Source organism: Polyodon spathula, chromosome 1, assembly GCF_017654505.1.
Source record: "Polyodon spathula isolate WHYD16114869_AA chromosome 1, ASM1765450v1, whole genome shotgun sequence".
NCBI classification, from domain to species: Eukaryota; Metazoa; Chordata; class Actinopteri; order Acipenseriformes; family Polyodontidae; genus Polyodon; species Polyodon spathula.
Window position 1 is genome coordinate 33,231,612 of NC_054534.1, and position 20,224 is coordinate 33,251,835.

The 20,224-nt window shown below is 42.1% G+C and overlaps 2 protein-coding genes across 3 annotated transcripts; both read right to left on the reverse strand.

Moving 5' to 3' along the window:
* Positions 1 to 40: 40 nt before the first annotated feature.
* On the reverse strand, positions 41 to 9,620 carry LOC121317535. 2 transcript variants are annotated; one of them, XR_005950507.1, is made up of 6 exons: positions 8,786 to 9,620; positions 6,053 to 6,236; positions 5,795 to 5,956; positions 4,684 to 5,152; positions 1,998 to 2,114; positions 41 to 1,062 (listed from the first exon to the last, which is right to left on the reverse strand). XR_005950507.1 is itself a non-coding variant. In XM_041253572.1 (4 exons), the coding sequence occupies exons 2-4, from the start codon at positions 6,231 to 6,233 to the stop codon at positions 4,863 to 4,865; spliced, it is 633 nt and encodes a 210-aa protein (XP_041109506.1). In that variant the 5' UTR covers positions 6,234 to 6,236; positions 8,786 to 9,620; the 3' UTR covers positions 4,566 to 4,862. The 2 variants fall into 2 exon arrangements, 1 of the variants encoding a protein (XP_041109506.1); XM_041253572.1 differs by lacking the exons at positions 41 to 1,062; positions 1,998 to 2,114 and having other exon boundaries at positions 4,566 to 5,152.
* Positions 9,621 to 11,422: 1,802 nt separating this feature from the next.
* LOC121318859 (DDRGK domain-containing protein 1-like) lies at positions 11,423 to 15,770 on the reverse strand. The gene is given in 9 exon segments (XM_041256032.1): positions 11,423 to 11,733; positions 12,673 to 12,721; positions 13,132 to 13,188; positions 13,591 to 13,629; positions 14,088 to 14,210; positions 14,439 to 14,528; positions 14,974 to 15,092; positions 15,431 to 15,459; positions 15,766 to 15,770. Coding segments are annotated over 9 exon segments (684 nt in total). The 3' UTR covers positions 11,423 to 11,560.
* Between the last annotated feature and the right edge of the window lie 4,454 nt (positions 15,771 to 20,224).

Below are 20,224 nucleotides of genomic sequence, written 5' to 3' on the forward strand. Positions count from 1 at the left end.
ACTGGTTAGAGCTGAGAGACTGGGAGGCAGCCCGTGTGGTCTAGTGGTTAGAGATGAGGGACTGGGAGAGAGGAAATGCGGTCTAGTGGTTAGAGCTGGGCGACTGGAGGCAGCATGGTTTACTGGTTAGAGCAGAGAGACTGGGAGGTAGCATGGTCTACTGATTAGAGCAGAGGGACTGGGAGGCAGTGTGGTCTAGCGGTTTGAGTGGAGGGACTGGGAGGCAGAGTGCTCTGGTGGTTAGAGCTGAGAAACTAGGAGGTGGGCAGTGTGGTCTAGCGGTTAGAGCTGAGGGACTGGGAGGCAGGCAGTGTGGTTTGGCGGTTTGAGCTGAGAGACTAGAGGCAGCATGGTCTACTGGTTAGAGCACAGGGACTGGGAAGTAGCATGGTCTACTGGTTAGAGCAGAGGGACTGGGAGGCAGTGTGGTCTAGCGGTTTGAGTGGAGGGACTGGGAGGCAGAGTGCTCTGGTAGTTAGAGCTGAGAAACTAGGAGGTGGGCAGTGTGGTCTAGCGGTTAGAGCTGAGCGACTGGGAGGCAGGCAGTGTGGTTTGGCGGTTTGAGTGGAGGGACTGGGAGGCAGAGTGGTCAGGTGGTTAGAGCTGAATGTGTCAGCGTTCTTTCTGTCTGCAAGTTGCAATGTGTTTATTTCTGTGTGTGTCTGTGTGTGATAATGCATTGTGAGCAAATGTGACACAAATCAAAAGAAAATGCAAAGACTGAGACAAGTACCTGATCAGAGTCTGAATCCAGTCTTTTTACCTCTTTTTTTTATTTACACAGCCATGTAAACCCTTCTTTCTAGCAAGCAGTGAGATTACAGCAACACACACTCACACACACAGCCTTTAGCCCTCTCTCTCCATTCACAAATTCACTGGTGACATCAACAATATGTTCAAGGTTACTATAGCGACGGTTTTCATCGAATCAGAGCCCAGGTAGAGGTCAGCTGACTGCGCTCTCTGCAGTCCCTGGCTCCAGTGAGAATCAAGGGAGAAACTGCTCAAGCTGCTCTGCTGATGAAGGGGTGTATCCTATATATAGAGGCCATTTGAAAGCTGCAAGTCAAAGTACAGAGAAATTGGAAATATGCGTTACAAGTTTCAGCTTTATTAACATTATTAATTGACTCTTATTTACTGGAGTGAGTTTAAACTACAACAGTAATTAGGTACAAGGAGGCAGCATCAACAAGGACTGGTAAAACATGGTTAGCACTCCTCTATTCTATTATCATTGAATCTACCTTTCCCAAGGAACGCTATTAATTAGATACCAAGGCGTGATCCTTCAAATGAGTGAGATTTGTGACAGTCCATTAACATGCATTATCATTTATTTTCTTTTAAGAGTGAGACTGCTAAAACTGAAAAGTTTACCAAATGCTGCCACAGGTTTATGTAGTGGCGTGTTCGGTGTATGTCCTTCTATGTCTGGGAGATTTATTGAATAGAGCTGTGAAACAGGAAGCATTGCCAGGGGTCTAAAGCAGCACTGTATTTTGATTCAATCCAACCCTTCATGCTTGAATAATTCTGCTTGGAGAGGTCTGACACCCACACAAGTCTTCAATTCTAGGCCACTTAATTACTTTGTCAGTGATTTGGCTCCGTCGTGTCCGCTTGCGACAGGAGTTGCAATGGTCAGTGCAGCCGCTGTGTGGATGGATGAGCCAGTTGCACAGGCACCCCTATCACAGCCCTTGTGAAGTCACAGAGATCCTCCTGCTTCCTCATGATTGTACCTCAATACTTGCACATGACCACGACAGCTTATGTATGTTTAGAGCATACATTGATTCTACAATAATACAGTGCATGCACATGACATTCATGTGTTTAAGACACAGGAAGCGGAGAGTATATGTAAGGGAAGTCATATCAAGTTGGCCCATGCACTCAAGTTGAGGGGATCAGTGCTAAGACCCCTGCTCTTTCTGATTAACATAAATGTTAAAGATTGTGGGCTAATTAGAAAGCACTCCATTAATCACCTGGGTGTTACTTGTGAAGTCCAGGACCTTAGAGAACCCCTTGCTTGTCACTGTCTCTTTCATGACATTGTCTGTGACATTCTTCATGATAACAGGCACCTCAGGTCTCCTCAGATGCTACAACACAAACATTTAAACATTTGTATTTAAAGACTTTCAAGGTGGCCGCTTTACCCTCCTCCCACTCACTGTCTCAATGCTGAACACAAACAACAAACACAGCTCATTTTCAAAAATTTTTACTCTAATAATATCATCATTACATTACAATGATTTCAAAGGAAGGCACAGAGATGTTTGAACACATTGTAATAAGAGTGGTCAATTCTAGGAACAACAACAGCGCTCTGCGCTTTCTGGGAATTGAAAATCTCCTTCCCACCCAGGCCTGTTAGACTGGGAGCAGGGGACAGGGCTGAGGGTGCAGTTGGCCTATCTCCCCCAGCCTTCACATCTAGCCTGGGCAATGACTGGTGAACTGCCAGAGTTCTGGGAGTCTCATAAAAAAGGAACACCAACACAAGAGGCAACTATAATAAATAATGCTCATTAATCTTTAATTAAACTTTCAAATAATAAGGCAGTGGAATAGTTCATTTCTGCGGACAACACTGATTATGGGACTTGAATCATAGAAAGCACCAGAGTACCAAATATTAAGACTATAATCAAAGTGTGCCACCTCTATAACCAAGAAATGATGTCAATAAATGAGATATATGAGATCAGAGGTCAATGTCACCAACACATTTAGAATGCTACGTTTGTATGCCCGGTTAATATGAAGCCACCGCCTCAGAGGTGTCTGAAATATGAAGCTCCGATACCTGTGATGGAACTTCACCTAAAGAATCAAAGTTTTCTACCAAGCATGAGTCAAAATGGTTTTCATCTGGAAACCAGTCACGTGACCACAATATGGCAGCCATTTTGAGTTGCAGATCAAAGTGAATGTTCCATAGCACTGAAATCATGATGTCAGCACCTGAAGCGGTTTACAATGAGACCTTGCAGGGATACAGGCAGAGGCCTGGGCTGTAACACCATATTCTAAAGGGTACAAGTCTCTGTAACAGTTTCCTCGATGATATGAAAACCTTACAGAAAGGATGGAAAGTGTCCTTTCATGTGATTTACCCTGCGGGCAGTAATTTCTGTACTAACTGGTAGGACTGGTAGAAGAAGGGGACCAGTGACTGCTGCAGTTCCACCAGTCCCGCCACATAGAGGAGGCTCCAGATTGGGAGACACATTTAAAGCAGGTGCAAATTTAAGAATACATTATTTGGAAATGTTATTGTATAAAACTAGTAAAGAAATAACTTGATTCTGAGTAGTTCCCCACAAGTTTTATACTGATAACACAGGGTAAAAAGTCAAACACACACAGAGAATCTGCTAGTCAAGTGAAAAGGCAGTGAAAAATACAGCTGCATTAGAGCACAGGTTAGTGGAAGTGAAGGGCTGGAGGGTTTGTAGCTGTAGTGGAGCCTCTCTAAAACTCTGAGCAGCCCCTCTCTACTCACTCACTTGGTCTCAATATAGTTCACTCTGCATCAAAAAATGCTTTTCCAGCTGATTCAGCAATTCTTAATAAAAGAGGTTTGATCTGGTTCCAGTTCCTGGAGTGATCCAGATCAGAACCCTTCAGTGATGCCTCCGACCCGTTCCAAGCCAAAAAAGCAACTCTGATGCACGGGTCCAAAAGGTACCACTTAGCAATCTGCTCCGAACAGCAACACTACACTGCTGGGAATGTCAAGACACACAACGAGCATTCATTCAAAGCATTAATTAAGAAAGCTGTCCTGTGACTCCATTTAACACCACAAACTGCACATGACATTGCCCTGCATTCAATTTGTTCTGTCTGCTACGAGGCATCTCACTTAGCCTTCAAAAACTGAATTAGAATCAAAGTGGGGCGACCGAGACTCTCATCTCAAAACTCTTCTGAACTTTGTTTCTGCACTTGTGATGAGTGTAACGCTTCTCAGGCTGAAGCTGTGTTTCCACTGTCCAGACTGTTCTGAGCTGTTCCACTGGATAGCAGGCAAGCGAAAGGGTTCCCAAAGCAGGACGGTCCAGCATACATCCATATGGCTTACAAGAGGCAAGGACAGGTCAGACAGGGGAAGCAAAGAATTATCCACGTTGTCTCCGCCCAACAGCCTCCCATAGAGCAGCTTGGTTCTAGACAGACAACTGCAGTCAGGCAGAGAAGTGCGAGGCCGGCTTAAAGAGCAAGTAGCGGGGTTCTGAAAAAATACAGCCTTAATTGTACCCACATATGCTACAACCGATTAAATAATGTATCTGTCATTTCTTATCATTGGTAACATCCTGACAACTTTTTACACTTATAACTTTAAAGCTCTTTTCAAAATGCCTGCTCCAGTACACTGGGGTTTTGAGATCTGTCCTCTAAATCACAGCAGGGAAAAAAAACAAAAAAACATATAACAACTGCGCTGGCTTTTTCATGGATCATTATTGCGGTGTTACCTGTTTGACAATGTGGGCAATAAAGAAGCTTTGAAACATACTTTAAAGTTATAAGTGTAAAAAGGAGTTAACAATGAATAAAATGACAGGTGCGTTATTTAAACAGTTGTAGCAACACGTGGGGACGTGTAATGCTTACTCTATACAAAACATCACTTTTTATATGCTGATGACCAAATACCTTTTAGAAGAAGCGGTCTGTCCAGAACCAGGCAAAGCCTCCTGTCCCTACCCTCCACATCCTGCAGTCTTGTGCAGATTAATGTGACAGTGGTTTGAAAGAGGCAGTGTAATTCCTCACACAGAGGGCCAGCCCATTGGAGCTCTGCCACACATCAGACAGTGGAGGCACAGCTTCAGTCAGTTGTTCCAGTCTGAGAAATCGACCTCGCCTCCATCCCTAAGCAGGGCAGTGGAGTCGCTGTCGTCGCTGGGGTCCTCGATGACCAGGTAGCCCCCCCTCTGCCTGCGCTGCTGGTACAGCTGGCTAATGCTCCAGCAGGACCCCAGGCAGGAGAAAAGCAGGGCGAGCACAGCGATGTAGAAACTCTCCCCGAACACGACTCGCAGATCACCCTTCTGCTCCAGGTTGTCAGAGATCACTCTGAACACGGCTCCACTCAGGAACACCACACACACGCACAGCACAGCTGGAACACACAGAGACAGGGTCAACTTTGCATTGTGTGAGTGCGAGTGTGAGTGTGAGTGTGTGTGTGTGTGTAATGTTTGTTAATGGTCCAGTTTTGTTTTGTGGAGTGGTACAGTTTGAAGGGCAGATCCTCATAAGGATACAGTACTTGCTGTTTCTGTGTGCAAGGGTGCCTTTTTCTCGTAGCACATAAGCTAATCCAATAATATCAAATTGTGTTAAACTGGCCCAGTTGGCTTTCATTAGATACAGACTTGTGACAGGATGCTAAGCAATCAGATTAGTACAGTGCTGTCCTCCTCAAATGTCCAGTGATTAGCTTCTGAACTCTGACTAGTCACCTCTGCAACCAGGCAGAACAATCATCCCTTATGGTACAGTGTAACGAGACAGAATAGTCACTGTGTATATCAGTGTCTTGGCTGGTGTATCAGTATCTCAGTACATTACAGTACATGACATGCAAATGCAGCTCAGTGCATGTGTGTCTCAGTCCGTGTCTCAATGTGTGTGCGTGTGCCTCAGTGTATCACAGTATCTGTGGTGACATGTAGCATACAGATCAGTCCCGTGTATCCAAGTCTCAGTGTGTGTGTGTGTGGTTGTCTCAGTGTGCTTGTATCTCGTTGTGTCACAGTACCTGTGGTGACATGCAGCATGCAGACCATCCCCGGCCACTTCTTGCTGCCCCCCAAGAAGTCAAAGAGAAAAGCCCCGCTGGAGAGGAGGATTCCAGAGTAGCAGAGAGTGGCCAGGAGGATGAGGAGGTAAACCCCAGTCTTCTGCAGCGCCCCCAGAGGGTCTGAAACAGAAAGACAGCCTGTCAACTCGTTCCCACACACACACACGAACGACACAGAGTCGGGGGGAAGGGGTGAAGCTGGGGTGCAGTGTATACCTCTGTCAGAGACATTTCGGGACAGGTGCAGGGTGTAAGCCACTCCAAAGATCTGTGAGCCAGCCTCATTCCCACTGGTTATGTTGGAGACTTCGACCCAGTTGGGGTCGGCGATGGAGGTGCAGACAGAGACCAGGGAGAAGCACTGTGACACGGCAGCAGGAGACAGGCTGAGAGCCATGATCTGCAACAAGAGGAAGAAGAACAGGAACACTCTCACTGTGATCTGGGGTTAAAGTGTGCTGTCACACATTCTTACATAGAAGCAGCTGAATCAAAACAATGGTATTTGGAAGCAGTGCAACATATGCTTAACAAGGTAAGTTTTTTTTCTGTAGATATAAAACAGAGCAGTCCTGTGTCCTGCAGCACTCATTCATATCACGCCTCATAACTGACCTTGTGGACTGGAGGAGACAACTCCAGTCTATTTGATATCCTTTGAAATATGTGTTCATTATTGATGATTTAAGATTATTTATTATATATATTTGTCAATTTATTTTTCACTCCCCACTGATGGTATGGCTAACATTCAGTTTTCAGACATCACAAATTCATCATTATAAACCTTTCAGAAATTATTATAATTTCAATACTTTTCCCCCCCCCCCCCCCCCCCCCCCCCCTTGGGGAACTTGTAGTAAAACCAGGAATGGGTGAAACTGCTATGCAATGGGAATCTTACTGCCATCCCTATCGTGCTAGATTAAATTAAATTTAGTGTGTTCCACTTCCACTTATGATCTGTTTACATCCGATTTCTCATATGCAAGACTGTCCTCTCAGGAAAGTAGAAAGCATAAAATACACACACACAAAAATAAAAATAATAAATCAATGTTCCAATGTCCTCGAGTGACCTACCTGCTTTCAGATGATAAAACAGTAATCTGAAACTGATGGAGAGTTCCTAAAAGACTACATAGTAAGAGCTTTTCAGTGCAGCTCTTCTTACCCAGTAATGGTTATGTGAAGCCGCTGTCTCCCAGCTACCCCTCTGCAGCAGGGCTGGGTCCTGGCAAGCAGTCCTTTTAACAGGGCCTCAATGAGGAGCATTCATCAGCTGTTTTATTAGTTCATTACATTATGAAAAGCACATGCTAGAATAACACTCCTTGGCAGAACCTAATGTAAATAATACAGAGACCAACCCTCTTCTCTAGATTCAGACAATGAATTTGGACGACGCGTGCCTCTTCTCCGGCCTTGCGAATTTAGAACCCTGAGTTTAATTTCTAAAAACAACACCTGATTTTACATGTTTGCAACATTTTATTTAAATTACATATTTTAAAAAAATCTTAGTTTTGTCCACTTTTTATATCAGAATGTATCTTTGTATCGACCACACGCTTTTGGGATTAAAATATGTCAAGTAAAAAATATATTAAAAAAAATGAAAACAAAACAATGAAAGCAAATTCTAAACATAAATTAATTTAAATGCATAAGAAATAATAACTACACAAATGTGTATGTTACAAATTGCACTTATTAAACCCATAATCCGCTCGGCAGTTTTGTGTTTATGTGCGCTAATTGAACTGCAGTCAAGCTATCAGCCAGTTTGGAAAGCTATCAGCCAGTTTTGAAATGCCGGTCAAGCTATCAGACACTTATCTTGCAATCAGACGCTTAATTTGTATAGATAGTTCCCCTGTTTCAAGCAGTGAAATTCTCCACTCCGAGAAATTTAGAACTGCACTGGAATACAACAAGCTATGAAATACACATTCATACATTTTCAAAAAGAATGAAAAACATAATATTTAATAAGTATGAAAGAAATTTCACTAATAGCATATTGTAACACAGTCAAAGGCTGATTCCATGTTGTTAAAATTATTGATAACATTTTTGCTGCTTACAATTAAATGTATCTGTGTGTGTGTGTGTGTGTGTGTGTGTGTGTGTGTGTGTGTGTGTGTGTGTGTGTGTGTGTGTGTGTGTGTGTGTGTGTGTGTGTGTGTGTGTGTGTGTGTGTGTGTGTGTGTGTGTGTGTGTGTGTGTGTGTGTGTGTGTGTGTGTGTGTGTGTGTGTGTGTGTGTGTGTGTGTGTGTGTGTGTGTGTGACCCCTCCATTGGCCCTCCATAATTTCCCTGCAAATGAGTTGGACACACGTCTATCTCTCATATTTAGAAGTATGATGTAATTTTTTGAAAATGTATTAAAATGTATTGCAGATCTCGCTGTATTCCAGTGCAGTTCTAAATTTCTCGGAGTTAAGAATTTCACTGCTTCAAACAGGGAAACTATATACACAAGTTATGCGTCTGATTGCGAGATAAGTGTCTCATAGTTTGACCGGTATTTAAAAACTGTCTGATAGCTTGACCGCAGTATTTCAAAACTGGCTGGTAGCTTTAAAGAATGTCTGATAGCTTTACCGCAGTCTAATTGATGCGATAGAAAAGAAACAGATTTTATTTTGAGCATGATTTCCTCCTTGTTCACATTTTATATATTCTGAAGGATTGACATAAAACGAATACAATCATAAACACACACAAAAAAAGAAATGGGTCAGATTATGAATTTATACTAACAGAAATGTAATCTTGCCAATACATATATTTTAAAAAACATACACGAATAAATATAACTGACACTGCAAATTAATCTAGACTTCTGCTCCCCGTTATGCGCGTAAACAATTGTTGCCTCGTAGTATTTGAGTGTTGAAACATAATCCAATAATAACATAATAAGAAGCGGTTGAGTGAGACTCACCTGTCTTGAACAAGACCTACACCGCCGCTGCTGCTCGAAACAGCACTGAACCGAGCCGATCTCTTGTGGACCGAGTCACTTAACCAGGGAACACAACCAGGGTGAGCGTCCAAACCTAGAGTCCAGTCGGGATTAGAATTGGAATTTGGAGCAGGATATTTCCAGATCAGCGCCCATTCCACACACAGTAATGATCCTTAAAGCGCGATGCAGAACTGTCATTCTGGGTATGTTTACCGTTGGGACAGTCGTGCTTCCTGTTTCTACCGGAAGTTCTTTTTTCCTTCTTCATTAATGAAAGGGTGGCTACTCGAATTACTGATGTGACTGCTACCAACTACTGGTCACAAAACAACACAAATATTTATTTTAATTCTGAATGGAGTTGTATCTCCCTGAGTCCTTCATGTGCTTAATTATTGTATTTTGTGTTATGTTTTGTGGTAATGTTTTAAAAAGTCTAGCACAGTACTTGTCAATCCTTCCTGGCTTAATTTCCCCATCATATTTCTTCTCCGTGGAATATATTTTGTACAATTACAAAAATAACGTGTCATGGATTCTGTTGTCTTGAACTGGTCACAATCTCCACTGTCATGCTTGCCTATGATATTAAGGAATTTATTAATTGCGCAATGTCCTATTCTAATTCTACTCCAGATTATTTCCTCTCTTCTATTTTTACGACTGTGTACCTTCTTATCAACCACTGGACAAATGTTAAAACAATGTCTCCCTTTCTCACCACTATTCTTGTCATTTTATCGAAACCTCGCTCGACAATGCTGTCTACCTCTGTCATACCCAATGAAATGTTCATATCTATTGTATCTTGTTGTGTTGCATTTTTTGGCATTATTAAATCTGCTCTTTCATTTCCCCTTATTCCGATATGTGCAGGAATCCAAAGAAAACTCACACTTATTCCTTATAAAAAAAATTAATTAAAAACAAAAAACTAAAAAAAAAACTCGTTATTCAGATTTCCCGTACTATAGCCTGTCTAGCTTCAATTTCCATAATACAAGAGAATACTATTACTGTCAGGTCTGACATCATTTATCCATTCCATAGCTAATAGTATGGCAATCATTACTGCAGTAAACACCAACAATTGATCAGACAACCTTACTGATTTTAACAAATAAGTCACATAAAAAGCCGATGACACTTCCACTATGAATGTTCTTTGATCCATCCGTATATATATATATATATATATATATATATATATATATATATATATATATATATATATATATATATATATATATTGTAGCGGCGGCAGAACTGGAAAGCCAATCCTTGCCGGGGTTACGGCAGCAGCACACTCCCAAAAGAGGTCATGAAATAAGACAGCTGCAGGGATTGGAGGAGTTGGCTCTTCATAACGAGAAGCAGAGGAGGTTTTCTCTCCCTGGAGTCCAACTTACTGAGGTGAGTAGGGCAGTAATGACAAATACAAATAGGGAAACTGGACTAGACAGCGTGGCTGCAGCAGATAGCAGTCAAATAGAAATAGAGAGAAGAGGCACCCGGTTGCCTGGTAACCAACTCTGTACGTACTTTAATACAATTTGAATTCTGCTCCTGAACTCGTCTCGCGTCCCTCATTTCTGAGACCACTACAATATATGTGTGTGTGTGTGTATATATATATATATATATATATAAGTATATATATATTATATATATCTATATATATCTATATATATATACGGAGCAAAAAAGCGCTATAAACCTTTATACTAGCTCTTCGCAGTTGTTTTGTCTTTCACACCTAGTAATGTTTCTCTTAAAATGAATGATATATTTTGCTCTATTAACTGCCATGGTGGTAAAATTTATCATTCGTCAATTTAATTTCATTTATTTTAAACTGCTCTGTTTCTGTAATACTTTGACATTTAATCACCACACCCATAATCATTTACTGACCGTATTAATCTCGTGCCCACCGATCTTTCCTTTTATCGCCATGTTATGCATTTTAAATAAGAAGCCTTCTTTCCACAATATAGGATACGCTTTAGTAACGCATTGTAGAACCACGGGAAAAAAATACAGTGCAAATTTTAGAAGGGCACATACACAACACTAAACTATGACTATGGAAATATAGGACGGAGTAGTGTGCAGTAAAAAATTAAAAGGCTTCATTTAAAAAAAAAAAAAAAAAAAAAAAGCAAAAACAAAAATACAAGTTAAAATATATTACAAGGTTCAAATAAAAATTTATTTTTACACACACACACACATTGTGTGTATTGCGATTTATAGTGTGTTGTTTATAAAATCAACACACTATCTTCAGTGTTTGGTGACAACTATCGTTTTGGTTAAGGTCAAACACTTAAATCGATTGACTGTTTGGTCCATTTTTATAATAACAACGGACAACATATATATATTTTACCTGGTTCCAAGTGCTTAAACAATATATAAATTTAGTCCCTCTTTATCGTAACTTACACACACACACACACACACACACACATATATATTTTCAGTGTGATATTGATTCCCCTGTTTGATAGCAACACAATTCAACAAACTGGAATTGTGTTGCTATCAAACAGGGGAATCAATATCACACTGAAAATAGTGCCCATCTTAATAGTGGTGTTGCTGGTGAGGCTGTGACTAGAACTCTCCATGTTGGCAGGGACTCCCGCAGATCACAGGAAAATGGAGCCGTGAGGGTGCACAGGTGTACTGCCAACAAAAATCCAGGGAACTTTAAGCAGCTTTACAGGAGATGTGCCGAGCTGCAGTTCAGGCTGTGACCTGTGGAGTGGTGCTAGTCTCAGGTGTCAGGTTGATGAGCGAGTTGCTGGCCTGGGCTAGCTCAGTGACGGAGACTCTGCCAAACTGTCTGATAAACTGAGCGACGACAGACAGCTCCTCCGGAGTGATGAAGATAAACTTCCCCCGGTCGTCAATCACCCCTACAACACAGACCCAGAATGGTTCATACAGTGCATCCTGTACATTCAGTGTGTGTGTGTGTCTCTTATGATACAAAAAGCTTTCTCTCCATGATAACACTTAGCTAAGATCAAAGTTAACAGGACTCTAGATATCCCCATGAATATTATATTTTTTCATAGATAAGTATTCAGTTAATGTAGTAGCACTGAAAAGATTGGACAAACCTACAAATTTGACACAGTGCCAACTTTGTGTTTCCAACCATATATAAAACAGACCCCTTCAGATTGCAGATTCACAAGGGCTGTGTTCTAGAGCCCAGTGTTGAGGTGTTTAATCAATGCTGCAGAAACCTCAGACAAAACACAAGAGTTTACTGGTCAAAACATGGCAAGTAATTAGATCCAATAGCATGACTAGACTGCTGCATGCATGGCAACGCAGTGTTAACCTGCCCAGCTATGTAAGTGTGATTGTGCTATTGTCTGTCTGCACTGACTGCATTTTTCTCCCTGATGTGAATAGGTCGCCCCCAAGTGGGTAGCAAGTAGCATTTCAGGCAGGCCACACTGAGATGGGAGTAACTAGTTAAAAGCATGCAGCAGTGAAAAGGTACATTTTTACTGGACAGCACAGGAACTGAAACTGAACTGAGACAATGAAATACAGCTGTGCACCAAACAATAACACTCTGTGTCCTGGCATGTAAGTTTCATACAACGCTGCGAATATGTAGTCACCAACTCTATGGTTTCTGAGATAGTAGGTTATGACAATGGTGCTGGAAGCTTTATAAAATGACTGACATGAAAGGGTTTGTTTTCTTGTATGAGAATCCAGAGAATCAGCGCAGTACAGAGGCCCGCAGCACTCAAACGTCTTGTAACTCTGAGGTTGGTGATGGCGCCCTGCTGTGATATTGCCAGGAGCTGTGGGCATCAGTTCAGTCTGCTTACCTGTCACAGTCCCGTCAGCAATCAGATCCTGGAGTCTGTTGATGGCATCCTGAGGAGAGACGACAGATCACACACACACACACACACACGCACACACACACACACACACACACACACACACACATATGACTCCAGAGTCAATTAACCTGTCCTGTCCTCCATAAACACAGTGTCTGATCAGTACGAGGTGTCTGTGTGGATGGTGTGCAGAGTGACTCCTTCCTTACTCCGTCTAACCAGACAGACAGGTTAAGGTAGACATGCACATTGATGGACACATTGAAAAAAAAAAAAACCTCACCTGTTGCAGTTAGATCAATTAGTGAATTATATTTTTTGTATCACTATTACAAGTTTTAATTTCGTATAGATGTAAACATAAGGGACTGGGCGATTTCTTCAGGGTTTTAGAATTGTTTTGCGTTATTAAAGTGTACATTTGTGACTGCGGAAACTCACCTGTGTTCACAGCCCAAAATGAGAGGCCAGGTCCTCCAGCAAAACTACCTTCATAGCCTGGGGGCAGAGAAACTGTTACTGTTTATCAGGGGGGCATGCATAATTGTAGAGGACAGGGCTACTGTACAGGAGGGTCGGCACTGACACCACACACACACACACACACACACACACACACAAAGGGGGGAATGCACACTGACAGACACTGCTTCTGTACAGCAGGACGGACACACCCATACACTATTATTGTATAGCGGGAGCTGAGGGACTGGGAGAGAGCCAGTGTGGTCTAGTGGTTAGAGCTGAGAGACTGGGAGGGAGGCAGTGTGGTCTAGTGGTTAGAGCTGAGGGACTGGGAGGGAAGCAGTGTGGTCTAGTAGTTAGAGCTGAGGGGCTAGGAGGGAGGCGGGGTTATCCAGTAGCTGTGCTCAGTAAGAATGGTATTTTCTGGTTACTCACCTTGATGTGATTGATGAATTCCTGCAGAAGATTGTGAGACTGGAATTGAAAAAGAAACAGAGACAGACAGTCAGATAGACAGACAGACAGGGTCAGTTCCTCTGATCACATCATCCTCCACACAGTCATTGCATTACAAAGAGAAGCTGTGGAGATTATCCAAGCAGCTGGCCTGTAGAGAAGGGCAATCTGATACACAAAGTCCTCTTTGGTTAAAACAAAGAGGGGAACAAAGCCTTTTTTAACTTTTAGTTTTAATTAAGGAAAAATAAATAAAATAAACTGTGGGCAGTCAAATTACCAGAGATCAGATCACAATATATTTCTGAAAATAAATAAATAATAAGAAACAGTACCTTTATGAATATTTACTTTTGCCAAGACAGTCAAGTGTAGTAAATAAGATATAATGGCACTATTTTTTCTTAGATCTCTATTTTACTTTGGTCACACTACTTTTCCTGTTTCCACAGAGTAATAGACCCCCAGCTCCTCACCTCCTCCTCAGTCATGTCCTCCTGCAGCCCCTCTTCTTCTATGCTGAACTGCTCCTTCAATCTCAAATACTCCTCCTGCTCCTGATGCTCTGCCTCCTCCTTTGCTCTGCACTCCTCTACCTCCTGCCAACACACAGCAAGCATGATGGGGATACACCATGCATTAACACAGACAAACAGCAAGCACAATGAGGAAACACCACACATTAACACAGACACAGCAAGCAGTGTCGTTCGTGCAGCAATATATATATATATATATATATATATATATATATATATATATATATATATATATATATATATATATATACACACACACACACACACAAACTGCAGTGTCGTTTTTACCCTGTGCTGCTCTTCCAGTCGGTTTCTCTCCTCTCTCCCCCTTTCTTCATCTCTCTGCTGATCAGTTCATTTCTGCTTCTCCCGCTCTGCCTGCAATAAACCAGTCAACTAAAGCAGCCCCCCCAACCAGCCAGCTTCTAACAACCTAGCACCCAACCACCCAGACCAAAATCACCTAGCCAGCCCCTAACCACCTAGCCCCCAATCAACCAGACCCAAATCACCTAGCCAGCCCCTAACCACCCAGACCCCAACCAGCCTGCTTCTCACCACCTAACCTCCAAACACCCAGACCCAAACCACCTAGCCAAACCCCCACCACCCAGATCCAAACCACCTAGCCAGTCCCTAATCAGTCAGCTTCTAACTAACCGGCCAGCCCGCATCCACCCAGACCCAAAAAACCTAACCAGACCCCCCCCTAGCAGATGTCCCCTCTCTACAGATCAGTCCCTTCTTTACACCTCTCTGGCCTCTCCTCCAGTTTCTGATTTCCTCTTGACAGTTTCTCTCCTTCTCCTCCTTTCCCTTCTACCTCTCTCTGTACCTTCTTGGCCTGCTTCTCCTCCAGTTTGCGCTGTTTCTTCACTCCGATCTTTGCTCCAGGCTGACACTCTGTAAACTGCTCCTCTTCTTCATCCACCTCGTGTTCCACTATGGAGAGAGGAGGAGAAGAGAGGAGATTTGTAAGTGGATTCAGCTTGTTTATATTCAACTTTTACCTGTTGAAAACCTTAACAAGCTGGGTAAGGGGGAGTGGGGAGGGGTGTGACTTCAGGCTGAGCCATCATGTAACACAGTCCCGCACTGCACAGACTCATGGATGAGGTACAGCCCAGTATACAGACACACAGTGAACAGAGCCATAGACACAGCCCAGTGTACATACACACTGTAAACAGACAGACGGACACAGTCCAGTGTACAGACACACACCCACAGGGCACAGTACATAGAGAAACAGAGAGAGAAGGAGTATCTCTTCTGCTCACTGTCCTCTTGCTTCTCTGCCCGACCATTCCTGAACACACAGCTCAAACACAGTGTACACGCACACAAGCAAACAGGTTTCTCTTACCCTCGTCCTCTTGCTTTTCCGCTCTCTGAGCTCTCCGCTGAGCTATCACCCTTTATTGTCTCGTTTGCAACTGGTTCACAATGCTGCTGCTAGAGTCTTAAGTAAAACCAGAAAAAGGGAACATATCACCCCAGTGCTGTCTTCTTTGCATTGGCTTCCTGTACATTTTTGAGTTGATTTTAAAATACTGTTATTAACTTATAAGACCATAAATAACTTGGCACCAACCTGTCTAGGAGAACTGCTTACCCCATATATCCCCAATCGTAACCTTAGATCCCTGATTATGGGATTACTGGTAATCCCTAAAATAAAGCATGTTAAATGGGGAGGAAGGGTTTTTTGTTATACAGCTCCCAAACTTTGGAATGAGCTGCCAGCATGTGTGAGGGAAACTGAGACTTTATCTGTTCTTTAAAACCAGACTAAAACAAATTTGTTTGAGTTGGCATTTTTATGATATATATATATATATATATATATATATATATATATATATATATATATATATATATATATATATATATATATATGTTCGTTTTTATTGTTGTTTGTATTTTACCTGCATTTTTTCTGCATCTGGTGTTACTGGTGTTTACATTATATATTTCTTAAACTTTGTTTCATATGACATGCTTGTTTTGTTTTTATAAATTTGAATATTTTTGTCCTGTAAAGTGCTTTGAAATACATCTGTATGAAGGACGCTATATAAATAAACTTTGATATGACTTGATTTATTTTGTTGGTGGTTTTTGTATTGCATAATGCGACTGAATGCATATTGAAGAAAAAGGTATGTGTTTACATTTTAGTTTGTTTTTGTATTTACGAGATTTTGGACTTCTTTGTCGCTGACTAGTGGTTAAAAAACTCTAACGTGTCGTAAAATGCCTTTCACGCACCATTGGCTAACCCTCTTGTGCAGTTGCAATTTGTACACTTGACTGAATGCCTAGCCGCTTCTATCTGAAATCGTAGCTAAACAGTGCCTATCTCACCTTGAGACGCCGTGTTCAGCTAAGGGGGTTTAAATCGGGTTTCGATTACTCGTTGAGGTTTTGTTTAAAGCCTCTATACCAGACATAAGCAACTCCAGTTTGTACCCATGTAACTTTGCTACTTCTAAGTTAAAGTTAAACGCCTGGAGTACACCCTTTGAATACGGTCCGTGATTTTTAGTAAACCTTAGGTGTGCAGAACTACAGTAGTTGTAACTTACAGCGCACGATTGTACTGTAACAGCATGTTCATGAGGTAAAAAGCGAATGTGACACAGCTGAGTGATGAGATAGCCTGTGTTTTTAGAACATAAGAACATAAGAAAGTTTACAAACGAGAGGAGGCCATTCGGCCCATCTTGCTCGTTTGGTTGTTAGTAGCTTATTGATCCCAAAATCTCATCAAGCAGCTTCTTGAAGGATCCCAGGGTGTCAGCTTCAACAACATTACTGGGGAGCTGATTCCAGACCCTCACAATTCTCTGTGTAAAAAAGTGTCTCCTATTTTCTGTTCTGAATGCCCCTTTTTCTAAACTCCATTTGTGACCCCTGGTCCTTGTTTCTTTTTTCAGGCTGAAAAAGTCCCTTGGGTGGACACTGTCAATACCTTTTAGAATTTTGAATGCTTGAATTAGGTCGCCACGTAGTCTTCTTTGTTCAAGACTGAACAGATTCAATTCTTTTAGCCTGTCTGCATATGACATGCCTTTTAAGCCCGGAATAATTCTGGTCGCTCTTCTTTGCACTCTTTCTAGAGCAGCAATATCTTTTTTATAGCGAGGTGACCAGAACTGAACACAATATTCAAGATGAGGTCTTACTAGTGCATTGTACAGTTTTAACATTACTTCCCTTGATTTATATTCAACAATTTTCACAATGTATCCGAGCATCTTGTTAGCCTTTTTTATAGCTTCCCCACATTGTCTAGATGAAGACATTTCTGAGTCAACAAAAACTCCTAGGTCTTTTTCATAGATTCCTTCTCCAATTTCAATATCTCCCATATGATATTTATAATGTACATTTTTATTTCCTGCGTGCAGTACCTTACACTTTTCTCTATTAAATGTCATTTGCCATGTGTCTGCCCAGTTCTGAATCTTGTCTAGATCATTTTGAATGACCTTTGCTGCTGCAACAGTGTTTGCCACTCCTCCTACTTTTGTGTCGTCTGCAAATTTAACAAGTTTGCTTACTATACCAGAATCTAAATCATTAATGTAGATTAGGAATAGCAGAGGACCTAATACTGATCCCTGTGGTACACCGCTGGTTACCACACTCCATTCTGAGGTTTTTCCTCTAATCAGTACTTTCTGTTTTCTACATGTTAACCACTCCCTAATCCATGTACATGTGTTTCCTTGAATCCCAACTGCGTTCAGTTTGAGAATTAATCTTTTGTGCGGGACTTTGTCAAAAGCTTTCTGGAAATCTACACGTTTCATATGAACCAACCTGTTGAGTTGATGGCGTTCCATCCTCTTCCTTTTTCTTCCCCAGAGGAAGAACGGTTACACATGCTCTGCCCCATGCGGGCATTGAGGTGTTATATTGACCATACAATGACTGTGAGGCAAACAGAACAATTGTTCATATGCCATGGTTCTAAGACTTTGGGTCAGCCGTTGTCTAAACAATGCCTTTCCCATTGGATAGCGGATGCTATTAAATTAGCTTATGAATCTGCAGGCCTTCCACCACCAGGGCAGTTGAAGGCGCATTCCACTAGGGGTATGGCAACGTCCTGGGCCCTCTTTAGAGGGGTGCCGGTGTCTGACATTTGCGCGGCAGCCAGTTGGGCTACACCGCATACTTTTATGAGGTTTTACCGGTTAAACGTACTGGATTCCTCTGCTCCATTATTTGGAGCATCTGTACTACACTGTATGGCACCTCAGGATGCCAATATGGTGTTCACTATTCCACCTTAGGACAGGTGTCATTGCGAGCATAGACACTGAGGCGCAGCTCCGCGTATGCCTAGATGTATTGCCTACGCAGTTGCGTTATGACATAAGTCTGTCCTACTGCCGAGAATCCTCCCTTGCGACGGCTTGGGTACACTGTTCCCATACCTTGATGGTTATTTTCGAATTGAAAGGGAACGATAGGTTGCGGATGCAACCCCAGTTCCCTGAAAGAGAAAATAACCATCAAGCCGCGAGGTTGCTCCGGACGCCTTCACGGCCTGAAGAGCAAAAGAGGAAGAGAGTCTCTGCGCGCTGCGTATAGTAAGCTCCCAGGAGGGCGGGCTTACACGTCAGCTCGCACAGAGGCCTACCAGCAGCTTTGCTATAAAGCTCAGCCAATCCCTACTGCCTGACGGCAATATCCCATACCTTGATGGTTATTTTCTTTTTCAGGGAACCGGGTTTGCATCCGCAACCTATCGTTCAGTCGGTACTGAAATGTGCACCGACGGCTCTGCAGTGCGAAAAATGACGGATTGACACGAGCACTTTTCAGAGGACGCGTGCGCCAGCCTCCATTCCCCGAGTCGGCGGGGGTTGCGAGCGGTGATCCGAGGATACAGATAATAATTGGGCACACTAAACTGGGGAGAAAACCAGGGTAAAAAATTGGAGACAACTAAATTAAAAAAAAAAAAAACAAAAAAAAAACGATAATGCTTTAGCACCGCATCCTCTGGCATCCCAAACAAAGTGACCCTAGAAATGAATATGCAGGGTCGTCTTGTCTTGCCCTTCTCCTCCGAACATGCTCCTGCGCTGCATTTTTAGAGATCGGTAAAATCAGACTTTACGGCTGTTAAACACGATTTACGGCAGCATTATGAGGGTTTTGAACCTGCAAATCACTGAAGCGTATCCTTGAATCACTCCCATAATGTATTCCTTCAGCCTAACCCTAACCAACACATTTTTAAACAGAATGTGTGTGATCTCCCTGTTATGCTGTTTGGACGACTAAGAAAAAACTGTCACTAAAGCATGGTTATTGATTTAGATGTAACAAGAACAAATACTTTTGTTTAATGTATGCACAAAATGAATTCATTATTAAAACCGAGTCATGAGGAAATTGAAACCTAGGATTTTAGCTGGAGTGGAGATTCATCACTGACAAGAGGTTGCTGATCCCCTCTGCTGTTTACAATGGGTAGTGCATGTAGTGAAATTCAGCAATGGTTTTATTATTTATACACAGTACTCTCCTGGTTATTATTATACTTATTTATTTTTTAATTATACTGTCAATATTTTTTTTTTGATATAATTTAAGAATGTATCGGATGCTGTTGTACGCCCCGGCTGAGTTAGCCTGTTTGAGAATGCTCTCTGAAACCCTGCACTGTTTATTTGAGCAGGTAGCGTCTTTATTTTGGCATGCTTGTTTTGATGCTTGCACCAGCGAGGCAATAGCGGCACATTTTTCTCACTCAAAACAGTAAACATTCGATTACTGTAAATTTTATATAATTTACGCAACAATAACATGTTTTTTTTTCAACTTCAAACTATCTCTCTATCAGCCTGAGAGAGAAACACAAGTAGCCGACTTAATGAATTCGATCCCGGGAAAGAGCAACAGAGCCGCCTGGGTTGTGTGGGGCACAAGGCCACTGCGGGACCTACGAAAAACTACGGCTGAGTGCACAATACGTGTAAATAGCAATTACTAAAATCACGTAACAATAAATCACATAAACAGTGTAAATTACACACAAGAGAAAGCAGATA

Coding starts and splice junctions, on each gene's coding strand:
- LOC121317535 (XM_041253572.1), bottom strand. CDS start 6,233: ATGGCTCTCAGCCTGTCTCCTGCTGCCGTGTCACAGTGCTTCTCCCTG. Junction 5,957..6,052: donor CCGAAATGTCTCTGACAGAG/GTATACACTGCA, acceptor TTTCTGTTTCAG/ACCCTCTGGGGGCGCTGCAG. Junction 5,153..5,794: donor CATGCTGCATGTCACCACAG/GTACTGTGACAC, acceptor TGTGTGTTCCAG/CTGTGCTGTGCGTGTGTGTG.